Raw genomic sequence first — 24,924 nt, 5'->3', positions numbered from 1 at the left:
AGTTGGTTAACAGTTATCTCAAAAATTTGATAAATTCAGATTGTATTCACACATTATAACTGACATTAAAAGCCACTGGTAATCCAATTAACTGTATACTCTGCTCAGCTTCCACAAACAACATTACCAAATAAATAAAGATTAAATTCATGTCAAGTTAAAAATTCTAAAAACCCCTTATTATAGCAGGTCAGGCAAAAGCAAACTATGTTCAATATAATTACTAACGCCATACAGGATAGAAATTGATGTGCCCATTATTCAGCATCTAATGTCCATAATAAGCCACTGAATCTATTGTAATTAAGTTTCATAGAGGCCTCATCTTCAACATTTAACCAAACTGCTTGGCACCGAACAGGATTCAAATCAGATAGAATACATACAGAATTCAGTAATTTCAGACAATGGACACACTCCTCCACCTTCACCCCATTTTTTAAAAACTTTCATTTCTTCAACTGATTCATTTTTCAATCCCCTCTTTTTTCTCATCCCACCGTCTCCCCTCCCCCCATCAGGGCCATCTGTTACCTGACATCCTTTGACATAATGGCAGAACAAAAAGGTAAGCAGTAACCCATTCTGACCTCTTAATGTGCCACTCTCAGCATCCTTGGCCATGATCAGCACCATTTGCATTCCGTGTCTTTCTGTCCATAACATCTTTGTCAATCTCTCCTTTGCCTCCACCTATCGCTAACCCTCTATTTAGCCCCCTGCCACAACAGTATAAACCTAATCCTATTTCCGATTGTCTTTCGCTCTCAGGGAGGGTCATTCACACGCGAAACATGAGTTCTATTCTCACCACTGATGCTGTTTCAGATACAGGACACATTCATGTTTCTCCAAGACGCCAATACTAAACAGCTGAGGCCATGACTAAATTAAAAATACTTTACCTCTGGGTTTTTGAGTATAAGCAAGCATTCCTCAATTGGTCTTGGCTCTAATGGAAACTCGGTATCCAGCTCTTCAGGTGTTCCTGAAGATGAAGAGCTAGGAGGAGTTAAGTCTCCCAACACAAAATTTGCTTTCGACATATGACCAGTTGATTTGGGAATAGAGCACGCAATAGGCTTAATGACTTCATCTGCAGGAAGAATAACCTGTGGTTAGTGTGGAAGCACAGGCAGCAGTATTAGAAATAAATTGTGTTTCATTCAAAAAAGCATTGTCCGTAACGTGCTCCCAAAGTTAATGCACGTAGTGTCTGATGGATAAAGTAATATGTTAACAATATGTTTTCCAAGTTGCTTTAGTTATGGTTGGTCCCAAATCTAAATCTTAAATAATATTGGGAGAGGGATAGTTTGTTTTAAGGCAACTTTTAAATATGGGGAAAGATGTAGCTATGTGTGGGATTTTAAAAAGAAATTCCTGTATGGGTGGAGTAAGGGGGAGAAGGGAGCAAGATAGCCAAAAGCACCAAACAATTAACCCTAACCCTTGCAACTCAAATTACTGCACAGGAAAAACGCAAGTTAAATTTCACTAATTACTGCCCACAAAGCCAGTCTTTCCTCATCAGTATCAGTACTGCACAATGAGACATTTTTATATGTTTTGCATCTTTTGTTACTAACGTTTCAGCAATAGTTGAAATGTGTGTTACATCCACACATGCAAGAAAAACAGTATTATAGGTTTTGTCCTACCCACTGGGGACATGGTCTGGGAGGACAATTAGTATGATGTTAGAATGAAGTACAGTGGTTACAAATTGACCACTGGTCAGAGTAGTGGAAGAAACATTTTAACTGATGAACCAAGTATCAAGCAAGTGTATAAGTTCTCCATTGTGTGTTGGTTCAGAAGGCTATTTAAAACCTTCTGAATGACAACATAAGAACATAAGAAATGGGAGCAGGAGTAGGCCATCCAGCCCTTCGAACCTGCCCTGCCATTCAATAAGATCATGGCTGATCTGATGTGGATCAGTTCCACTTTCCCGCTTTCTCCCCATAACCCTTAATCCCCTTGCCTACCAAAAACCTATCTACCCGTGTCTTAAATATATTTAGCGAGGTAGCCTCCACCACTTCAACGGGCAGTGAATTTCAGAGATTCACCACCCTTTGAGTGAAGAAGTTCCTCCTCAACTCCGTTCTAAACTGCGCCCCCCCCCTTATCTTGAGGCTGTGCCCTCTAGTCCTTCTGTCCTTTCTGAGCGGGAAGAATCTCTCTACCTCTACCCTATCCACCCCCTTATACGTCTCTATAAGATCCCCCCTCATCCTTCTAAACTCCAACGAGTACAAGCCCAGTCTATCCAGCATCTCTTCATAGTTCAACCCCCTCAACTCCAGTATCAGCCTAGTGAACCTCCTCTGCACTCCCTCCAAGGCCAAGATATCCTTTTAAGTGCGGCGACCAAAACTGCACACAGTACTCCAGCTGCGGTCTCACCAGTGCCCTGTACAGTTGCAGCAAGACCTCTCTGCTTTTATATTCAATCCCCCTCGCTATGAAGGCCACCATCCCATTTGCCTTCCTGATCACCTGCTGCACCTGTAGGCTGGGTTTTTGCGACTCATGCACAAGGACCCCCAGGTCCCTCTGCACCGTAGCATGCTGCAACTTTTCGCCCTTTAAATAGTAATCCCTCCTATTATTCCTGCCAAAGTGGATAACGTCACACTTGCTAACATTGTACTCCATCTGCCAGGTCCTTGCCCACTCACTTAGCCTATCTAGATCCCTCTGCAGACTTTCCACACCCTCCGCACAATTAGCTTTTCCACTTATCTTCGTGTCATCAGCAAATTTCGACACCCTACACTCAGCCCCCTCCTCCAGATCATCTATATTAACGGTAAATAGCTGAGGCCCCAGCACCGATCCCTGGGGCACTCCACTAGTCACCAGCCGCCAATCTGAATAGCACCCATTGATACCAATTCTCTGCCTCCTATTAGAGAGCCAATCCTCTATCCACACTAACACTTTACCCCCAACTCCATGCCCCCTAACCTTCTGTAGCAACCTTTTGTGCGGCACCTTATCAAACGCCTTCTGAAAATCAAGAAACACCACAACCACCGGCTCCCCTCTGTCCACTGCACTACTCACATCCTCATAGAATTCCAATAAATTCATCAGACACGACTTCCCCTTAACGAATCCATGCTGCGTCTGCTCTATCAAACAATTCTTCTCAAGGTGCCTCGCTATTTCTTCTTTGATGACGGATTCAAGCATTTTTCCTACAACAGATGTTAAACTAACTGGCCTATAATTCCCTGCTATATTTCAGCTTGCTTCAGGCAATGTATCAAACTGTATAAATAATGCAGTGATTATAGCTGGACTAAGAATCCAGAGAACAGATGGTCAAACCTCAGTATCAGTTTAACTGAGAATTTCAGTTAAAAACAACAAAACTGTTAAGATTGTTACAAGCCAAATGATTCAGTAAATTACTTTGGAAAAGAAGGTAAATCTGCCATCTTTAACCAATCTGGCCCATGTGACCCAAGTCCCTCAACATACAGTTTTAAAGTTCCATTACAGGGCACAGCAAGTACAATATTTGTAACTTTTACCTGTATTTTCTTTACTGGCTGGTTCCTCATCTACTGGACAACGTGACTGGAATCTGGTAGCTCCAATATTATTCATGCAGCTATCAGTATTCTTTATCTGCATCACCAGTGAGAAAGAAGATTGAGTTTCTGCTTTCTCAAAGAAGATGTATTTGATAGCAAGGAAGAGTGCCAAGCCAAGGGTAATTACTTGTTCAATATCCATGCTGACCATCCTGTAGGAGGAACAAAAAACATACATAAATGACAAGTTTTGCTAGGCTATAAACATAGTTTTGTTCATAACCTGTTAGGTACAAATTTAATAGTGCATCTAGTACACATAACAGACAATACAAGAACTTCAAGAAAAAAGTCACCAAGATAATCTCTAGTTTAAAAGACTCTGGATGTATAGAAATACTTAAAAGACGGTCTATTTCCCCCTGTAGACATCAAGGTGATTTTACAGAGGTATACAAAAATCAAGCAGCACGGTAGCACAGTGGTTAGCACTGCTGCTTTATAGCTCCAGGGACCTAGGTTCGATTCCCGGCTCGGGTCACTGTCTGTGTGGAGTTTGCACACATTCTCCTCGTGTTTACGCGGGTTTCCTCTGGGTGCTCCGGTTTCCTCCCACAGTCCAAAGATGTGCGAGTTAGGTTGATTTGCCATGCTAAAATTGTCCCTTAGCGTCCTGAGATGCATAGGGTAGAGGGATTAGTTGGTAAATTATGTAGGGATATGGGGGTAGGGCCTGGGTGGGATTGTGGTTGGTGCAGACTCGATGGGCCGAAAGGTCTCTTTCTGCATTGCAGGGTTCTGTGATTCCTTTGCCTTGAGGTTATTTCAACTAGACAGGTTGGGCAAAGGGAATTTCACAATAACATCATTGCAGTGTTAATGTAAGCTATACTTGTGACTAATAAACTTGACAAAAAACAAAACAGATCTTGTGCAAATTCAAGGTTGGGCTAGATGAAATGTTCTGCAATTTGTCTCTCTCCTTCATGTTAATAACCTATGGAATACACTACTAGTTCACGCCATATGCATCAGGAGAGTGTGCAAAACTAGTTCTAAGAGGAAAATCACATCTTGTAAAAGTAAAATATTATAGCTAAAATTGCATATTCTATGCTGTCTACCACTCAAGAGATCAGATTATTTGATGGGCTTGGATGCCACAGTTAACATAGCTCAATGAATCAGCTAGCCCATGTGCCTGTTAATTTGCACATTTCTAAAATTTAGAGATCATGGTTTTAAAATAGGAATTATTTCCCTGTGTATTGTTTCGTAACAAATACTTAATCACAGGGATTGAAATATCCAATTTTACATTTTGCAAAAAAAGTGTAAAAAAACCTAAAATGTATTCAGCTTGTAATGTTTTCAGCATTCAAATATTCATAGCGACCAAAAAAACACTCTCCTTACTACTCTTTTAATGGATATTTTAGGGTTGCCAATATAGGAACTAGGCTCCATGTTCTGAATAATGTTATGTTAAATCACCAAATGAAAGTAATCACAAAGTTTGGAGTTCCTCAATTTGTTTCAGGGCAGACTCTATTAAGGGAAAATTCCTTTTTTGAAAGCATTTGCTTTATTGTAGTGTTGCTTCTCCATAGTTAGGGGGAAAAAAAACTAATTTCTGTTCTTCCCCCTTCACAAATGACAACCAAATTGCTTTGGGGTTAGGAAAATGGACGATCCAATTTTGAAGCACAGCAGACTGAACAGAAACGTCCCAGAAAAGTCACTTTGTACATCTTGGCATTGCTTTTTCCTAAAACTAACAGATGGCTGATACATTGAATAACTTAATCAACTTGTGCAAGTAACTTCCAAATTTGTTTGAAGAGGTTATGAATGCAATGATGTTAAGAATATTTTTTTAAACTGACAATTGACTGAAGTTGATATCTAGTTACCTGGAAAGATAGAATTGCCACAGTGGTACCCCTGGATCAATTCGTTTTGGCATACTCTCATCCAATCCTGTTTCGGATTTAGGCATTTCTAAGGTGTTATCCTGCGATGAAGGTTCTGCTATCCAGCGACTATGAGCATGAACTAGAACTAATCCTAGAGACTAGACACAGACAAAAGAAAAATGCATAACAATTTAACCATCCACAAGTTATTACAGCTCAATTTCTCAATGGTAATCATAAAACTACAAATTCAATTCATTAAATTGGCACTACAACATTTAAAATATCCAGAGAGCTAGATTATTGTTTGGGCCATTTCCTTAGGAAGTTTTGGCTTCTATGCATAATTTTCCAATATAATTGGTTGCAAGAGGTTCACAGTTTTGTTAATGAAATCTATCAATTACCATTTTATCCAGAAAATGCTTTTCAATACTAACCATGATGACTTTCACTCTTTGTGTTACAGGATTTGGTTTGTTATCTTCCTCTAAGACACGAGCAAAATGGCCAAGCTGCCAAATTGGGCGACCTTCTCGACTTTCCCGGGAAAGCTGTGGAGAGAAATCTGACGTTTAAGCTGCTAAAGAATTTCCAGCTGTGTTTGAAGAAAATAAAATTATGCAATAAATACATGTCAACAAGCATCAAGTTTCTCTGAACATCACTGGAATATTTCTAACTTCATGCTTACCTCTAATACTAGGGAGACACAAGCTGGGAAGAAGGTCATGAAGACGAAATAGTTTGCTAAAACAGACATGCAGCCAAAACAGCACATGATTTCTAGCTGTCGCACCCCTGAAGGAAAAAAATAAAAAAAGTTTTTCGTCTCCTGCTTTTTAAGTTAATATTGTCATCTTCCACATAGCTACTCTAATTTCACTACTGAATGATTTTCAACCATGCTTTAATAATCTCCGCATCGTATTTCCTTGTGAGTCATGCTGAGAACACTAACTCACTCACCACAAAAATGCAGTTTCAAATCCACATTCTATCACAAAAAAGGGAACAGTTTGTTAAGGATTACCACTAAATCCTTTTTAAACTTTGACTTTCAACAACTTTCTATAAAGTTAACAAAAATAACTCATGAATGCAAGTAGGCAGATTTTGCGTGACCTACCAGACATAGTACCAACACCAATCACAAGACATTCCACAAGGGCATCAAGAGTGAAAGTTGGACCCAGAATGGCCATTCCACGTGCAATATTTTCCCTTACTTCATCCTGTCAATCATAATATGTATATTTAGAATTAGATTACAAAGAAACTGCTGCATGCCTGTCTGCACAAAAAAAAAGACACGTTAAGTTTGACATTTACAAAATAAGCCATTACTTTTTTTTTAAAAGCAGAACACTTAAGGGCACGACTGTTTGAAGAAGTTTCTCCTCATCTGAGTCTGAAATTATCCTTTATCCGAAAAGATGCCTGTGTTTTAGATTGCTTCCAATGGCTGGAATATTTCAATTTCTACCCTATCAAGCTTCTTCAGTATTCTGAATGTTTCATGGAGATCACCACCCATTCTTCTAAACTCCAGAAAATATGAGCTTAATTTACAGTGGCTCTCATTATATGATAACCCTTAGTGGTCTGCAATTCCCTTTTCTCGCCTCATCTCTTTTCCAGAATAGGGGTGCTACATTTAAAGAACAAAACAAATTACAGCACAGGAACAGGCCCTTTGGTCCTCCAAGCCTCAACTAAAATCTTTCCATCCTTCTAGAGACCATATCCCTCTTTTCCCATCCTATTTGTGTATTTGTCCATTCACCCCTTAAATCACTTTTGTATCCGCTTCCACTACCTCCTCCGGCAGCGAGTTCCAGGCCCCTACCACCCTTGCCTCGTACATCTCCTTTAAAACCTTGCCCTTCGCACCTTAAACTTATGACCCCTAGTAACTGACTATTCCACCCTGGGAAAAAGCTTCCGACAATCCAAAATTTGCTCATTTCAAATCCACTGCCACTGTTCTTGAATCAAGGGCATTTTTGGATGTTACAACTAGCCCATCCACTATCTCCACAGCTACAAAGAACAACCCAGCACGGGAAACAGGCCCTTCGGCCCAAAGAGCCCACGCCGCCATCTTAACAAAGCATTTTCCTACACCTACCTTGACCCATGTGTATGCGTATGGTAGCCCCATTGGAAAACAGATTCAGGGGAGAATAGTTTAGGGACAATTTGTTACACCAATCAGCCTAAGTGTACACCGTTTAGAATGAGGATGTAGATCCTGGAGATTCAGATTTTAATCCCTCAAATAGTTTTTCCTTCTGCTGTCATTAACATTGTTCACTTGTTTTAGTCTCTGGTTACCCTCTATTTCTGTTATGTAATTGGGATCATTTTCTGTGAAAGCAGACAAAAATATTTGTTCAATGTGTTTGCCTTTCCGCATTCCCGTGACTATTTCTTCTGTCTTTGCAACAAAAACTTTTTTTGTACATAGAAGTTCTTAATTTGTTTGATATTTCTAGCTATTTTATTCACTTTTTTAAATCAATTTTTTTTGGTGACCCTTTGCTGGTGATTACTCTTGCTTTACCATTCTGCCCATGTTTTTGAGATGTTCTGTACCCTGAAATATTTACTTCCCAACCTTGGTCACTTTGTAACCATGTCTCTGCAATGGTGGTGATTAGACCTAAGCCATTTATCACTTTGCCATTATAAATATATGGTACTTTGTACAAATTTAAAGCTTACTCCACTAAGCAGATTATAATTGAAAAAAATTATCTTCAGTTTACAGATATAAACACAAGTGAATAAAAATATTCTCAGAAGGTTGAAGTTACTACTATACCAACATTAGCCTTCCACTAAATAGTTAGGAACTACACATCTTTAATGCAGGGGTCAATTTAAAAAGAAACATACTAATCAGTTTAAAGACACTGGAAGAGAAATTCATCCACACAGCATGTTCTACAGACTGTGTTGAGTCCCCAGAGGGGAAGTAACACTGCAGGGTACCAAATGATATCAATGAAGAATGCCACACAACGAATAACGTTCACTGGGCCTCACAGATAGCAGCCCACAGTGCTGCAAGTCTGCATCGCGTCAGACAAACAAATTGCTCCCCCGTTTTGTTTATTTGGTACCAGTCCTCAGTCTGGATTTATCAACATTATTCTAAACCAGTTTTTGATCAATACCATCTGCAAAGAATTCATGCCAGACAAATGTGGTACGGTACCTGGCAGTTGGAGCTCAGTGCAAATTTGGCCAGAGCGCTGGCTTTGGACAGATCAATCAGCAGCAAGAAGAAAGGCAAGGCTTCACTGTGAAGAAATATGAATTTAAGAGTTAATCATGGTGCAAATGTTCCTGAGAGACTAACATAGGAGTAAACTGAATTTTCTGATTCAGAGGGTGGAGTGCTACCATTAAGCAAAAGCGTCAGCCAGTTTGACTTGTCAGTAATATTAAGGATATGCTCCATTGGAGATACCATTTTTTGGATGTAGTGTTCAACTGAGATTTTGTTTGCCCTTTCAGGAAGGCAAAAGAAAAGCTCTCATCATGGCACTTTGCAAATAAAGACCGGGCAGTTCTCGAGTAAGATAGCATTTATCCTTCAACCACTACCAAGAGTTTAATTAGTCATTATTTCATTGCCATTTATGGGGCTTTAATATGCATAAGTCACTTGCCAAATTTTAACATTGCAATAGTATAAAATTAGCTGTGAAGCATTCAGGGACCTCCTGAAGTGGTGAATTAGAATACTTAAATGGAGGTTCTTCATTTCTTTGTCTGCTTACCTGCAATTTTAACTACTAGTCACTTAAAATGTCAATACATATCATACAATCTATTAAACCTAATCTTTTGTTGACTTAGTGCAAACGCTACTATAAAAGTGACACCTGTAGAAATGCAGCTATGAAGTAAAGTTAAAGTTTTTTTTAAAGTTTATTTATTAGTCACAAGGAAGGCTTGCATTAACACTGCAATGAAGTTACTGTGAAATGCCCCTAGTCACCACACTCCAGCGCCTGTTCAAGTCAATGCACCTAACCACATAGTAATGTGACGGTAGTAATGTGGACCCACATTCAAAATGTTCAGCAAAATAAAATGTAGAGTTGAGAACTGTTCTACTCACTTCAGACCAGTTAATTCTTTATCCAGAAAGTGAATCACAACCGTACTGAAAACAAAGCTGGAGAAGATGGTGAAGAGGCCAGCAATCCCTAAAAGAACAAATTAATCCAAAATTTAATTGCATAAACACAAGTAGGCATGCCTAAACAAATTTAAATGTTAGTTCAGATTTAAGGGCATGCACTCAGTCACTAATTGCACGTTTTTAAAAAAGATGTTTTGAACATACCCAGCATATACTTGGAACCAAGTTGTCGAAGATTCTGGAACTGGAAGTATATGTACAAGATTGCCAAGCAGCGTGTGATGGTCAGGATGATGATATCACTGCTCAAGATCTCCTGCAAACACAAAGTCACAACAATGACATTTGGTCCACTAAGTTACATGAAAAGCTGTGCCTAAAATTTAAGCTCTCTAAGTACATTTAAGACTTTCCCCAGATAAGAGATGCAGACTGGCCAATGCAGAAATATTTGCAGTAATTGCAGGTTAATCACCAAGTTAAAAGATTCGCAGCTTGATGAAATGTGATTTTTTTTTAAAAAAAACAAAAGTGGTGCACAAGTAAAATTTAACTGTGCTTTTGAGATTCAGATCATTCAAATACAAGAACTGTTAACAATTTAAACAGTGAATAACTTCTCTTGTTTCTACGTTAAATAAGAAGCACAGAATGTCTGCTCCTTCTTGGGGTTGGAGCTTGGATGCAATACCAGCTAAGGGTCCAGAAATTGGACTTCCTATCCTTGAGCGCTACCAAAAGATGCATGTGTGTGCACATGGCAAGGCACTTCCTAAATGTGCCCCGGCCAAGTTGGTCCCCAAGCTCTCCTACAAATGCAAGAAACAGCCATGTCTGCAAGAAGACAATATAAGTGCATTTCTGGATTGCATAAGGGTTGCGTGAAGTCAGATTCAAATGTCTAATTCTGCAAGCCCCAATTCCAATGCTACTGATTCCAGAAGATGAAGGCAGCTGCAAAAAGGAACCCACAGATAGGTTCCACTGAACCTTTACAATTTGACCACCTTCTATTATCTCCCATCACCCATCAGGCCACCTGAAATCAGACTGTCCAAGAAACATACCTTCTGCTCTCTTGACATCACTACCACTAAACTGATCATCCAGCTTCCCTTCTAGGAATATTAGCTGCCATTGTAAGTTGTTCCATCTTGGTGACTGTTTCCATTTTTTCAAAATTACATTTGCATCACTTCCCTTTAGATAAATTCTCAGTAGCTCTATCCCTGCAGTGGAAGCAAAGGACAGTGCCTCAATCTTTTATTGGGCACCTTATAACTTTCTGGACACAATATCCAGTTCAACAATTTTAGATTGTAATCTCAGTCCTCATGGTTTCTTTTTCTCTGCAGGTTATGGATTTAATCTCAATCTTCCCTTGGTTTTGTTTTCATCACCTTCCTTTTCCCTTTCACTTGCTTAAAACATTTTAACTTTTCCAGTTCTGATGAAAAGTCAGCGATCTAAATCACAACTCTTCTCTCTCCATAGATGATGCCAGATTTGTTCACTATTTCCAGCATTTTCTGTTTTGATTTACGAATATTCCCTACCTCAACATCTATAAACACTGCCTAGCTCTGTTGTGCCTTGCCTCAGCATAGCATCACACTTACATCAATGCTTGGTTACCTTCAGGCTCAACTATACCAGTTCTCTCGTATAATCCTACAGTGCAGTAGGAGGCCCTTTACCCATCAAGACTGACCACAATCTCACTTAGGCCCTACCCCCATAACCTCTTGCATTTACACTGGCAAGTACCCCTGACAATAAGGGACAATTTAACACAGCTAATCCACCTCTCACATCTCTTTAAAAAGTTTAGAAGTGCATTACCACACTCCCTTCCATACTTCATTAAGATGGTACCTTAAATTTGCTCTAATCACGGTCTTGGACGTTCCCTACATCTTTTTCTTTGGTTCACGATACATTTTTGTTTATGCTTGTGAAGCAGTGACATTTAGACATATGGGTTTTTGCATCTCAGTAAGAAGTCTCACAGCACCAGGGTAGAGTCCAACCAGTTTATTTGGTAATAATCTCACAAGCTTTCGGAAACAGTGTTCCTTTGTCAGGTGTGTGGAAGTTTCTGATCAGAGAACGACATATAAAGTCACAGTTTACAGAATACTGATTAGAGTGCAAGTCTTTACAGCTAACCTGCTATTCAAGTCTTAAAGATGCAGACAATGTGAGTGGAGATAGCATTAGCACAGGTTAAAAGAGATGTGTATTGTCTCCAGACAGGACAGAAAGTGAGATTTCACCAGCCCAGGCAAGTCATGGGGGTTACAGATAACTTTAACAGATCTCTTTAACCTGTGCTAATGCTATCTCCACTCACATTGTCTGCATCTTTAAGACTTGAATAGCAGGTTAGCTGTAAAGACTTGCATTCTAATCAGTATTCTGTAAACTGCGTAACTTTCTATGCCCTTCTCCGATCAGAACCTTCTACACTCCTGACAAAGGAACACCGTTTCTGAAAGCTTGTGAGATCACTATCAAAAAAACTGGTTGGACTCTAACCTGGTGTCACGAGACTTCTTTCTGTGTTTACCCCAGTCCAATGCCGACATCTCTACATTATTGGATCTCTACAGAGAAGAGTGAATACTCAAAAATATCAAGTCACCCAGTTGAGGCACAAGGAGGAAATAAAGCATATGCAAATGAAAGGTTTTTATACTTGGGTCACAGTTTTTATGCAAGATTTCAGACTAATGAAGAACATGACTTTACTGTACACTGGAGAAATTACAACCAATGTCCCTGTCTCTGCTTTTAAACCAAAACCACAACGGAAATCTAGATATCACAATCTGTTTGTAAAAGGATTTTATGGAGATACCAAAAACATTTGAAATTCTTCACTTTTTTTTCCCAAAGAGAATGGTTATTTTTAAAATATTAGAATGGAAACACCAAATTTTTATCCAATGCTTAATAGTAATTTTAGACAAAAAGGGTCATATAGCTTTCAGAATACTTTTGCCTGAAAACAATTGAGTTTCAATATTCAGTACTGTAAATGACCCCCCCCACTACATAATCTGGAAGCACTCACCTCCTCCAAGAATAAATCTTCCAAGACTTTTTTTGGTATCTGAGGTTTTGAATTGCATGTAGGAAGCACGCTTTGCAAAATACAAACTGCTCTAAAAAAACTATTGAAATTTACAACAATATTTCAGAGGGAAAGGAATAACAGTTGTGGTAGTGTTCTTACCTCCTCAATCTTTGGACATTCAAAATTCCATCCACAAATCTGATTATTGCCAGTAAACATATTCATGGACATCATACAAATGGTGATCGTAACCGTTCCCACAATCACCTCCCAAGGATGGGAAGCAACAAAAAGTCCATGCATGCGAAACAACCTGGACAGCATTTTTCTTTATAAATTTAACCTGTTTGGGAAGATAAGAAACAATGATTAACAAACATAAAAATCAAAAACGTTACTACATTACTGCTACCTAATAAAGTGATCTTTGGAAGGGACCACAGGAGAAAAGTATGCTCAACTGTCAATGGATATTCTATATAGTGAAGGCTCTAATTTTTCAGAATGTATTAAATTCCTATTTTTTCCACAGGTTAAAGTTACCTAGATCTCTCATGTTTCCAGCATCCACCAATCTTGCTCCAGAAAACTTGAACAGCTGGTCTTTTTGCAATGAAGGTTTACTAGATTGTTCCCTGAAATGACTTACAAGGAGTGACTGAACATTTTCTAGAGTTTTGAAAAGTTGATGCGATCGCATGGAAACAAATCAAGTTAGAGGGCTTAGCAGAGTAGATGCTTGAGAGGCTATTACCCCTGGCTGGAAAGCTAAGAACGAGGGGGCAATATCTCAGAATTAGAGGTTGGCCATTTTAACACTGAGATAAGAAAAAAAGGGTTGGGGATCTTTTGGAATTCTCTACCCGAGGGCTGCAGATGCTCAGTCAATGAGCGCACTCAAGTCTGAGATCCACAGATTTTTGGGCACTCAGAGAATCAAGGGAGATAAGGCAGGAAAGATCTAAAATGAATGGTATAGCAGGCCTACTGGACTGTACATCTACTGCTTCTTAATAATTATTGCCAAATGCCAATTCTCTGACTGGGTCTCATCCATTGGAGAAATTCCATTTTTGTACATGCCTGGGGAGGTGGGAGGATACTGAAAAGGCACCCAAACTCTCAGTTTATTGGTAAACCTCAAGTCAGCTTGACAAAATATTTGATGCTTGATATTTTCCAAGTGTACAGAACGTACCCCACACCAGAACTACTTTTCTCATTAGCATCGCTTTCAACGATTCTTAGCAGCAGTCCAATAGCCCCTTGTTGTGCCTCTAGTAAAGATAGTTATTAGCATGAAACCCAAACAAACAATGCCTAAATGATTAGTAGATTTTTTCAATGACTAGCAGGCGGTACTGCAATAATTATTGAATGTTGCATCATGTAAAAAAGGTCAAAAGTTCATCTTAAGAGTTTTAAAATAACCTAAACCACACTGTGTACTGTGAATAAGTACTACATTTTATTGTAATAAAACTATTGAAAACGACTTTTAATTCACTAGTGAAGGAGACCTTATATATAGGACAACTACAGCACAGGAAGAAGTTTTCAGCCCTTCATGTCTGTGCTAGCTTTCCACAAAAGAAAATCAACTACCCCTGTCTTTTCTCCGCAGCCCAGCAAATTTCTCTTCACAAAATTATTCAAGTCCCTTCTGAAAGCCAGAATGAACTCACTGAACTGTCTTGTATTGTGCAATATTTTCTTTCAGATTGCATATCTTTCTTACGGACCAGTTTGAAGCAAAGGACTGCAAAGTAAATTGAAGCTCTGGTTTTTGCTTGAGATATAAGTAAATGGACAACTCATTTATAATTTTCATTTGCAATGGTGCGATGACAATAATCTCTCCCTCAATGCCAGTAAAATGAAGGTGATAGTCATGAAAGTTGTGCTGGTTGGGTGCATTGACCACACACCCAAACTTTTAAACCTGTCTCTCCATGCCAACACTATAGTTAAAAAAGCCCACCAGTGCCTCTACTTTCTCAGGAGGCTAAGGAAATTCGGCATGTTTGCTATGAATTTTACCAATTCTCACAAGTGCACCACAGAAAGTAAAAAAAACAATCACATTACCACAGAAAAGTGTGTGCTGGTGCTAGGAGAATTCATATCAGTTCATGGAAATGGCAGAGAGAGATTGCCACTGTAGTTTGCGCATGCAACTCATCCCAATTTTGTATAATGGTTTAAGGATACATGCTTGATATCACAGCTTGATATGGCTCCTACTCTGACCAGACCACAAGAAATTACGAAGTGTCGTGAGCAAAGCCCAGTCCTTCACGCAAACCAGCCACCCATCCACTGACTCTGTCTACACTTCCCGTTGCATCAGAAAAACAGCCAGCATAATCAAGGACTCCATACACCCCAGACATACTCTTTTCCACATCTTTCCGTCAAGAAAAATCAGAAGTCTGGGATCATATACCAATCAACTCAAGAACAGCTTCTTCCCTGCTTCTGTAAGAATTTTGAATAGACCGACCTTATAGTAGGTTGATCCTTCTCTACTCCCTAGCTACGACTGTAACACTATATTCTGTAACCTCTCTCCTATGCTCTCTGAACAGTATGCTTTGTCTATATAGCATGTGACAATAATAAATCAAATTCATTAGTACATGGGATGTTAGTAGCATTGGCAAGACCAGCAATTATTGCACTCCCTCTATAATAACATCCTTTCTGGAGGTAAGGGGATCAAAACAGCGCCCGGTGCTGACTAACCAAGCTTCCACATAGTTGAAACAAGACTTGCTCTCAACTCCTCTTGCGATAGAGGCCAACATTCCATTAGCCTTCCTAATAGCTTGCTGTACCTCATTCTAGCCTTCAGTGACTTACTGACAAGGACACCCAGGTCACCTTTGTACACCTACACTTTCTAATTTCTTACCATTTAGAAAATACTCGGCACATCTGTTCCTTCTACCAAAATGGACTCATTTTTCCAAATTATATTCCACCTGCCATGTTTTTGCCCACTCAACAACTCTGTCCAAATCCTCTTGTAGCCACTTTATACTTGTTCTCACATCACACATTCCCACCAGTTTTGTATCATCCACAATATTGGAAGTATTACATCTGGTCCCCACATCCAGATTTTTGATATATATTGTAAAAGGTTGGGGCCCAAGTACTGAACCTTACAATACTCTACTAGCCACAGCCTGCCAACATTAGAAATGACCCTTTTATTACTACTGTTTTCATTCAGCTTGTTAGCCAATCCTCAATCCATGACAGCATGTTGCCTCCAATCCCATGTACTTCTACTTTACCAATTAACCTCGTGTGGGAGACTTTATCAAAAGCCACCTGAAAGTCCAAACATACTCATACACTACATCCATCAAATCTCCTTTAACAATTTTGTTAGTAACATCTCAATTCCATCAAACATGATTTCCCATTCGTAAATCCATGCTGACTATGCCCAAACAGATCATGATTGTCCAAGTGTCTATTCATCACACCCTTCATTCCAACAATTTTCCTACCACTGATGTAAGGTCTGTAGTTCCCCGTTTTCCCTCTTGCTCTCTTAAAAAAGTGAAGGGAATGACATTTGCTACCTTCCAAAAATTCCGGAATGGTTCCTGAAGACTGGAAGGTGATCAAAGCATCGAATATCTCGATAGCAACCTCTTTCAACACTCTGGGATGCATAATATCAGGTCCCAAAAACCTATCAACTTTCAGTCCCATTAACTTGGCCAATACAACTTTCTAGTACTAAATTCCTTCAACTCTCCTTTCTTCCTAGTTCCCCTGCATCTCCAAATCTGGGATATTTCCAGTATTTTCCTCAGTGAAGACAATCAAAGTAATACTTAGCTTCTCTGCCATTTCTCTATTCCCATTAAAACCAACCCATGTGTGCTACTGCAGAGTTAGCCTCCATTTACTTGTACGTTCATGACGTGATTGTGACATTTGATGTTCCCATTTGTGGGACACTGAAAACCAGGGGCCATAAATACAAGTAATCACCAACAGTGAGAAACTTCTTTACCCAGAAAGCAGTCAGAAGATGGACAAATGCATGTGGCAGCAAGGAATTGAAGAATATGCAGGTGGAATAAGATGAAGTAAAGATGGGAGGAGGTTCGTCCCCTGGCATAGATTACTTGGGATGAATGAAATATAATTTAGGAGGAATAGGCCATTTGGACTGTTGAGCCTTATTTGATGAATAATCAACAGCCATAGCAGTTTGAAACTTGTCAACGCATCAATGTATTCACCATAAATTTAAGTGAGATTCTGTTTTTAAAAAAGTGATTTTATAGGCAGAGACAGTTTATAAGAACACATTTCAGCACAAAAGGGGATTGATGCCATAAAAATACTTACCAGCCAAGAAAACAAACCAGTTACAAGTTATAACAGTCAGGATGAAGGAATGTGAAACTTAATTTACTCCTCGGCTACACCAGCATATATTTGAGCTGGAGTGGAAATTGACAAACTTATCGTATAAAGTGAATGACTTTTAAAATTTTCACCAAAAGCAAGGTCTCTATTTTCGATTTAATTTGAAAGACTTGTAAACAAGGACCATCAGGTACCAAACTGTATTTTTTTTAAATGATCCCACTGCATAGTTAACTTTAAACACAGAATAGACTACAACTTTGCATTACAGCTTTTACTCTTGCCTGGCAGCATAGCCAAGTTTTATTGGGAGGGAAACAATCACATCTTTTTACACTAGCTAACAGCCAAAGCGGAAATTCCAAATTTCTTTTCCAGGAATCCTGAAAAGACACCTTTGATATCTCCTTGGCAAATAGTTGAAGAAAGTAATATGAATGCAAATGAATAGAACCCAAACTTTTATTTTACAACTACAGTGATGAACAGTATATTACTGGATTTTGAGACAGGGTCCCACGAAGTAAGCAAAAATTGAACTGTAGCACGTTTACTTGACATTCACAGAAAGTGCTGAAAAATCTCAGCAAGTCTGACAGCATCTGTGGGGAGGGAATAGAGCCAATGTTGAGTTTAGATGACCCTTCATCAGAGGTGAGACCAAAGAGAATCAGCAGAATCCACTGGAGTTGGTGAAATCACAGAGGATGATCCTTTGAATGTGAAGACCGGTGGGGTGAAAGTGAAGACAACAGTCATTGCTCTTCCTCCAAATAAAAGGCGATGAGCACCTGTATGGGTCCCAATTATGCCCATCTCTTTATGGGCTACATGGAGCATTCTCTGTTCCAGTCCTACTCTGGTCCCCTTCCACAACTCCTTTATTGGTACATCACCGACTATTCTGGTGCCACTTCATACTCTCGTCTAGACCTGGAAAAAGTTTAACAATTTTACTTCCAATTTTCACCCCTCTAACACCGTCACATGGTCCTTCGCTGACATTGCTCTTCCCTTCCTCGACCTCTCTGTCTCCATTTCTGGTAATGAACTGTCCACTAGTATCCATTACAAGTCCACCAACTCCCACAAGTATCTTGACTACAGTTCTTCACACCTCACAACCTGTAAGGACTCCATCCCATTATTCTCTCAGTTCCTTTGCCTCCACTGCAACTTTTCTGATGATGCCACTTTCCAGAATAGTGCTGCCAATACATCTTCCTTCTTCCTCAATCATGGCTTTTCACCCACTGTGGTTGACAGGGTTAACTGTGTTCAACCCATTCCCCAGGCCATTACTCTCACCCCCCTCCCAGAACCAGGATACAGTCCCCTTGTCCTCACTTTTCACTCCCAAGTCTCTGCATTCAAAGGATCATCCTCTGCCATTTCCAGCATACCACCATTTAACACATTTTTCCCCTTCACCCCCTGTTAGCATTCCACAGTGAACATTCTATCTGGGACCCCCTGGAGCACTCCTCCATCACATTCACTGCCTGCCCATGGCACTTTCCCATGCAATCGGAGAAAGTGCAATACCTGCTTCACCTTCTCCAATCTGGTCGAATGCCATCTACACTACATCAGAGAGACTAAACGCAGACTGGGTGATGGTTTTGCTGAACTCCTTCAGTCCATCTGCAAGCAGGCCCCTGACCTTCCTGTCGCTTGCCACATTGACACACCACCCTGCTCTCCTGTCCACATGTCCATCCTTGACCTTTCACAATGTTCTAGCAAACCCCAAAGCAAACTGGAGGAGCAGCACCTAATCTTCCAATTGAGCACTTTATAGACTTCTGGACTGAACATGGAGTTCAACAACTGCTGAGCATGAATTCTCTCCTCCATCTTCACACCAGCTAGAATCCTACTGCCAAATATACATTTAATGCAATATTGGGATGACATGAAAGGGGAACTGTACTTAAGGGAATGCCAAAAATCTGTCAATATAAGGTTGTTAATCACAGGCCACCATTAATGCAGATTATTAAACTGTACGAAACCATGCAAGTTATTCCAATCAACAATGGATCAGGATTTTCCTGATAGACTTTATTGATTGGTAAAGTTTATATAATAGATCAAGTTATTAGTCTATGCAGAATCATGTCCCAATCCCAGTAGAGAGTAACAAGCTATTTTTCTCAGGGTGTAGCAAAGAGAGCATGTAATCAAGCACAGGATACCATTGAAAGAGGATTGAAATACTATTTGGATGTAGCTTGGGTCCAAGAAACAAGAATGATTTAGTAAAATCTGATGTACCTTTATGAATATCTGAACTAGTTTCAAATGACAGGTTTTCTAAATGGGATCCTACATACAGGTGGATATAATGCATTTTAATCAAACACTTGGAGCTGGGAAGTGATGGCCAAGTGGTATCATTGTTAAGAGTGTCCGCCATGGCAGATAGTGGAATTTGAATTCAATAAAAGAAAATATGGAATTAAGTATCTACTGACTATGATGATCACTGTTGGAAAAAGCCATCTGATTCATTAATGTCCTTTAGAGAAGGAAATCTGCCATCCTTACCTGCAACTTCAGAGCCACAGCAATGTGGTTGACTCTCAACTGCCCTCGGGCAACTAGGGATGGGCAATAAATGCTAGTAAGAAGTCTCACTGTTGGCCTTACTGTGTTTACCCGAGTCCAACGTTGGCATTTCCACATCAATAAATGCTAGCCAACCCATGTCCCACAAATGAATAAAAGAAACTTTTTCGATCAAACCACCTTGACACCCAAGCTTTAACTGCAGATTCATTCTAGGTTTAAAAAATTAACACAAATCCAAGCTAAGCTGCCTGTTGAATGACACAATAACTATGTTAAATCAAGACAGGGGTGTTAAAAATAACCGGCCGCAGTTCGGAGCAGAAGGTTTATGTACATTTCCACATAGTAGCTGGGGTGGGAAAAGATGCAGTGAAGTCAGCAACATGGGCTGTCAAAGGACTCTTCAAAAACATATCAGAAAAGGAGGAGCATGGAGAGCAGAGCAGGGTTTGAATTTCAATAACACAAATAGGCACATTGTGAAAAACAGGGTGACAACCAAAACCAAATATGGACCACTGAGACATCCAAGCTTTGATTAGAGATTCACACTAGGTTTAAAATTAACACAAATACAAGCTGCCTGTCAAATGACATATTAGCCACCACAAGCAGATGATGGAAGCAGCAGCCCTACATGAAAATGAAACTGCTCCCTAGTCAGTGCTGCCGGGAATGTTGAGAGGATTAGAATTAGAAGTAGCTAGATTCAGCCTTCCAGCCTGTTCCACCATTCAATCAGATCATGGCTGATTTCTCCCTAGTCTCAAATCCACCTCCCCATCTCCTTTGTTTATTAGAAATATATCTATCTCCAGCCACACGGTTGCTATGGGTCACCTTCAGCGAGGATGGAAGCTCGATTTGTGTGTGTCTCTCAACCCGCTCCAGCCAGGCTCTGGATCACGGCTCTGCCCATGACGAACAACCCCCCGGCCCGGCCCCGCCATTGAAAACCCGCGGCGGCGGTTACCTCACAATCAGCGGCCCAGCGGCCTTCCACCGGCCCCCAGGGAGAGGCCTGGCCAGCTGCAGCCACCGCCTCTACCGCAAAACCATCCCAATAATCAACATTATCATCGGTATCTCACCCCGGGATTTAAAAACAAATCACCGCAAACGGTCTGAAGAAGCGGGACTGGACTGGGGGCGGGAGGGGGCTCTCCTGTCGGCGCCGCGGCAGCTCTACCCCTCTCTCTCCAGCTTGTCTCTTCACAGCGGTCGCTCTGCCCCTCTCTCTCCGGGCTGTCTCCTCGATAATCTCGAGCCGCTCTCTCCGGCTCTTCCTCACCTCTCTCTCTCTCTCTCTCTCTGCGGGCTGACTCCACGCCTCTCGCTCCGGCCGCTCCCTCCCTCTCGCTCTCCCTCCAGCCGCTTCTGCTCTCAGTTCCTAAGATGGCGAGCGCCCAATCGCCCGATCCGCTCCACCCTCTGATTGGCTGCCCTGTCGGTCGCCCTCCTCCTGATTGGCCATTCCTCCCACCTTCCGGAATCTGGCGAGTGCCAGTCAGACAATCAAATCGCGGGGCTTCAGACCGCCCGCCTCCTGATTGGCCGAACCCGGAAGGACGCGAACAACTTGCGGGCGCACCTTTCTGAATATATTAACATAAACAGCAGACAGCCTGAATAATACACTGAATTCACTCTCCAGGTCTGAGGAGAGGCCCCCCACTCCACACTCATGTCGTTTTCATTAATGCAATATAAGAATAAAAGTAAAACACTGCGGAGGCTGGAAGTCTGAAATAAAAACAGAAAGCGCTGGCATCTGTGGACAGAAAAACGGTTAACATTTCCACAGAATTCCATAATACAGACGGAAGCCATTTGGCCCATGGAGTTTGCACCGACTAGATAGGGTAAATGCATAGGACTCTGTGGGATTGTAATGGTGCAGACTCGATGGGCCAAATGGCCTCCTTCTGCACTGTAGTATTCTACGACTCTCTGACAGAGTAGGCCCTCTTATCCACAACATCCTTGTAACCCCACACATCTACCCTGGCTAAACCCCTGAACCTACACATCTTGGGACACTAAAGGGCAATTTAGCATGGCCAATCCCCCTAACCTGCACGTCTTTGGGCTGTAGGGGGAAACCAGAGCCCCCGGAGAAAATCCACACAGGCAAAATGTGCAAACCTCACAGAGACGGCTACCAAAGGCCGGAGTCAAATTTGGGTCTCTGGTGTTGCGAGACAGCAGTGCTAACCACTGTATCAGCATGCCTTTTGCCATATCATAGAGATATACAGCCTTGTTGTAGAGATATGCAGCATGGAAATAGGCTCTTCAGCCTGACTCATTCATGCTGACCAGGTTTCCCAAGCTCAACTAGTCCTATATCTCTCCAAATGTTTCCTATCAATGTATCTGTTCAATTCTATTTTGAATGAGGAAATAGCGAGGCATCGTGAGGGGAATTGCTTGATAGAGCAGACGCAGCACGGTTTCGTTAAGGGGAAGTCGTGTCTGACAAATTTACTGGAGTTCTATGAGGATGTGTCTAGGGCGGCGGATAGAGGAGAGCCGGTGGACGTGTTCTTTCTTGATTTTCAGAAGGCATTTGACAAGGTACCTCACAAGAGGTTATTGCAGAAGGTTAGGGGACATAGAGTTGGGGGTAGGGTGTTAGCGTGGATAGAGGATTGGTTGTCAAATAGGAGGCAGAGAGTGGGGGTCAATGGGTGCTATTCGGATTGGCGGATGGTGACTAGTGGGGTGCCCCAGGGGTCGGTGCTGGGGCCTCAGCTATTTACCATTTATATAGATGATCTGGAGGAGGGAACCGAGTGTATGGTGTCAAAATTTGCTGATGACACCAAGATTGGTGGAACGGCAAATTGCGCGGAGAGTCTGCAGAAGGATCTAGATAGGCTGGGCGAATGGGCCAGGAAATGGCAAATGGAATTTAATGTTGGCAAGTGTGAGGTGGTCCACTTTGGTAGGAATAATGGTAGGAAGGATTATTACTTACTTGGCGAAAAACTGCAGCAGGCGACGGTGCAGAGGGACCTCGGGGTCCTTGTGCATGAGTCGCAAAAACCCAGCTTGCAGGTGCAGCAGGTGGTCAGGAAGGCGAATGGGATGCTGGCCTTCATAGCGAGGGGGATTGAATATAAAAGTAGGGAGGTCTTGCTGCGGCTATATAGGGCATTGGTGAGGCCGCAGCTGGAGTACTGTGTGCAGTTTTGGGTGCCGTACTTACGCAAGGATATTTTGGCCTTGGATGGGGTGCAGAGGAGGTTTACTAGGCTGATACCGGAGTTGAGGGGGTTGAGCTATGAGGAGAGGCTGAATAAACTAGGCTTGTACTCGCTAGAGTTTAGAAGAATGAGGGGAGATCTCATTGAGACGTATAAGATGATGAATGGGATGGATAGGATAGAGGTGGAGAGACTCTTCCCGCTCAGGAAGGACAGTAGGACTAGGGGGCACAGCCTCAAGATAAAGGAGGGGCGGTTTACAGCAGAGTTGAGGAGGAACTTCTTCATGCAAAGGGTGGTGAATCTCTGGAATTCTCTGCCCGTTGAAGTGGTGGAGGCTACCTCGCTAAATATTTTTAGGACGCGGGTTGATGGGTTTTTGATAAGAGAGAGCATTAAGGGTTATGGGGAGAGGACGGGAATGTGGAACTGAGCCATGACAGATCAGCCATGATCTTATTGAATGGCGGGGCAGGCTCGAAGGGCGAGATGGCCTACTCCTGCTCCTATTTCTTATGTTCTTATGAATGTTGTAATTGTACCCATCTCTACCACCTCCTTGGGCAGTTCATTTTATTTGCACACCACCCTGTAAGGAAAAACCTGTTCCTCAGGTTCCTTTTAAAGCTTTCTTCTCTCACCTTAAACCTATGCCCTCTGGTTTTGGACTCCCCTACCTGGGGAAAGGACTTGGCTATTCATCTAATCTTGATTTTGATTTGATTTATTATCACATATTAGTACACAGTGAAAAGTATTGTTTCTTGCGCTATACAAAACATATCATTCATAAAGAAGAAAAGGAGAGATTGCAGATTGTTACAGTCATAGCTAGGATGTACAGAAAGATCAACTTAATACAAGTCCAGTCAAAAGTCTGATAGCAACAGGGAAGAAGCTGCTCTTGTGTCAGCTGGTACGTGACCTCAGACTTTTGTATCTTTTTCCCAATGGAAGAAGGTGGAAGAGAGTATGTCCAGGGTCGTTAATTATGCTGGCTGCTTTGCTGAGGCAATGAGCATTGATTTGAAATCAAATCATTCAATTGTGCATCCCAACATGAGGGAATAACACAAAATGTTCACAAATTCCAGAGAGATCAGCTCCAAATGTTTGACTGGTTGCATGGCTCCTTACTTTAGTGAACATTCTAACTTAAAAGGGAAAGTTGAGTTCTTTTCTTCTACTATAGCACAACCTTGGCCTATCCTTGCATATTACGTGGACTGCACATTTAGCTGAGGCCTCATTTTTAGGCATTCTAATTTTTTCAACCTTTTTCTTTGTGCCACAAGCTTTGTGTAGAATACTGTATTTGTACACGTTTGCCACCTACTTTGATATGTGGTGCCTTGGCAACCAGTTTCTTCTTAGGGTGTTACCTTTTTTTCTTTCCCTTGGTGTTTCCATTCAAACTGTCTTTTGGTCATATCTAGAGACAAGATTAAAATTTCTCTCACCTTACAAACCACCAGTCTCCATGTTTGACAGATCACCCTCTGACATTTCTGCCACCTCCACCACTGACAAACAGATTTCTCCTATCCTTTCTTTCAACATTTTGAAGGGACCATTCTTACTATAACACTCCGGTCCACCCTTCAGTGCACGCAAGGACAGGAGATGCCACACCTGTTCCCCATTTATCTCCTCCTTTCTCATTATGCAGCTCAGGTCCCAAACACTCCTTCCAAGTGAAAGAGTGATTTACTTGTACTTCTTTGTATATTGCGTACGCTGCTCATGATTTGGTCTCCTCTACATTGGCAAGGTGAAATGCATACCAGTATACGTGACAATAATAAATCAGATCAAATCAAATAACAAAATATCTATAATTTCAGAAATTAGTGCCTACCAGATTCAACATTATAATTGCCTGCTAATGCTGGAATCTTGCTTCCCTGGCAGTGCCCACAGTGCCTTTGTGGTGGCCTGTTTGATTTTTGGAAACAACCTACATGAACAAATTAATTAAAGGGAAGTGGATTCCTGGGAATGGTTCTATTCTCGAGCAGTTTCTCTTAACATAAGTTGC

At 41.2% G+C, this 24,924-nt stretch overlaps 1 protein-coding gene across 5 annotated transcripts in view; it reads right to left on the bottom strand.

The window, feature by feature from the left end:
- Positions 1-24,924, bottom strand: part of hmgcra (3-hydroxy-3-methylglutaryl-CoA reductase a) — a 113,519-nt gene that overhangs the window by 16,881 nt on the left and 71,714 nt on the right. For 3 of the 5 annotated variants that reach the window (XM_080189291.1, XM_080189294.1, XM_080189293.1), the window contains 10 exons: positions 12,865-13,048; positions 9,831-9,942; positions 9,603-9,690; positions 8,691-8,775; positions 6,597-6,702; positions 6,162-6,268; positions 5,908-6,021; positions 5,465-5,625; positions 3,549-3,763; positions 906-1,096 (listed from right to left, as the gene is read on the bottom strand). In XM_080189291.1, coding sequence (XP_080045417.1) covers positions 906-1,096; positions 3,549-3,763; positions 5,465-5,625; positions 5,908-6,021; positions 6,162-6,268; positions 6,597-6,702; positions 8,691-8,775; positions 9,603-9,690; positions 9,831-9,942; positions 12,865-13,029 — 1,344 coding nt within the window. In that variant the 5' untranslated portion in view covers positions 13,030-13,048. Of the gene's footprint in view, positions 1-905; positions 1,097-3,548; positions 3,764-5,464; positions 5,626-5,907; positions 6,022-6,161; positions 6,269-6,596; positions 6,703-8,690; positions 8,776-9,602; positions 9,691-9,830; positions 9,943-12,864; positions 13,049-20,768; positions 21,043-24,924 lie in introns of those variants that run through there. The other 2 variants (XM_080189289.1, XM_080189292.1) reach the window with 2 other exon arrangements.

The sequence above is a fragment of the Carcharhinus amblyrhynchos genome, chromosome 5 (assembly GCF_965287045.1).
Source record: "Carcharhinus amblyrhynchos chromosome 5, sCarAmb.v2.hapA, whole genome shotgun sequence".
NCBI classification, from domain to species: domain Eukaryota; kingdom Metazoa; phylum Chordata; class Chondrichthyes; order Carcharhiniformes; family Carcharhinidae; genus Carcharhinus; species Carcharhinus amblyrhynchos.
This window is presented reverse-complemented; position numbering and strand designations above follow the sequence as displayed.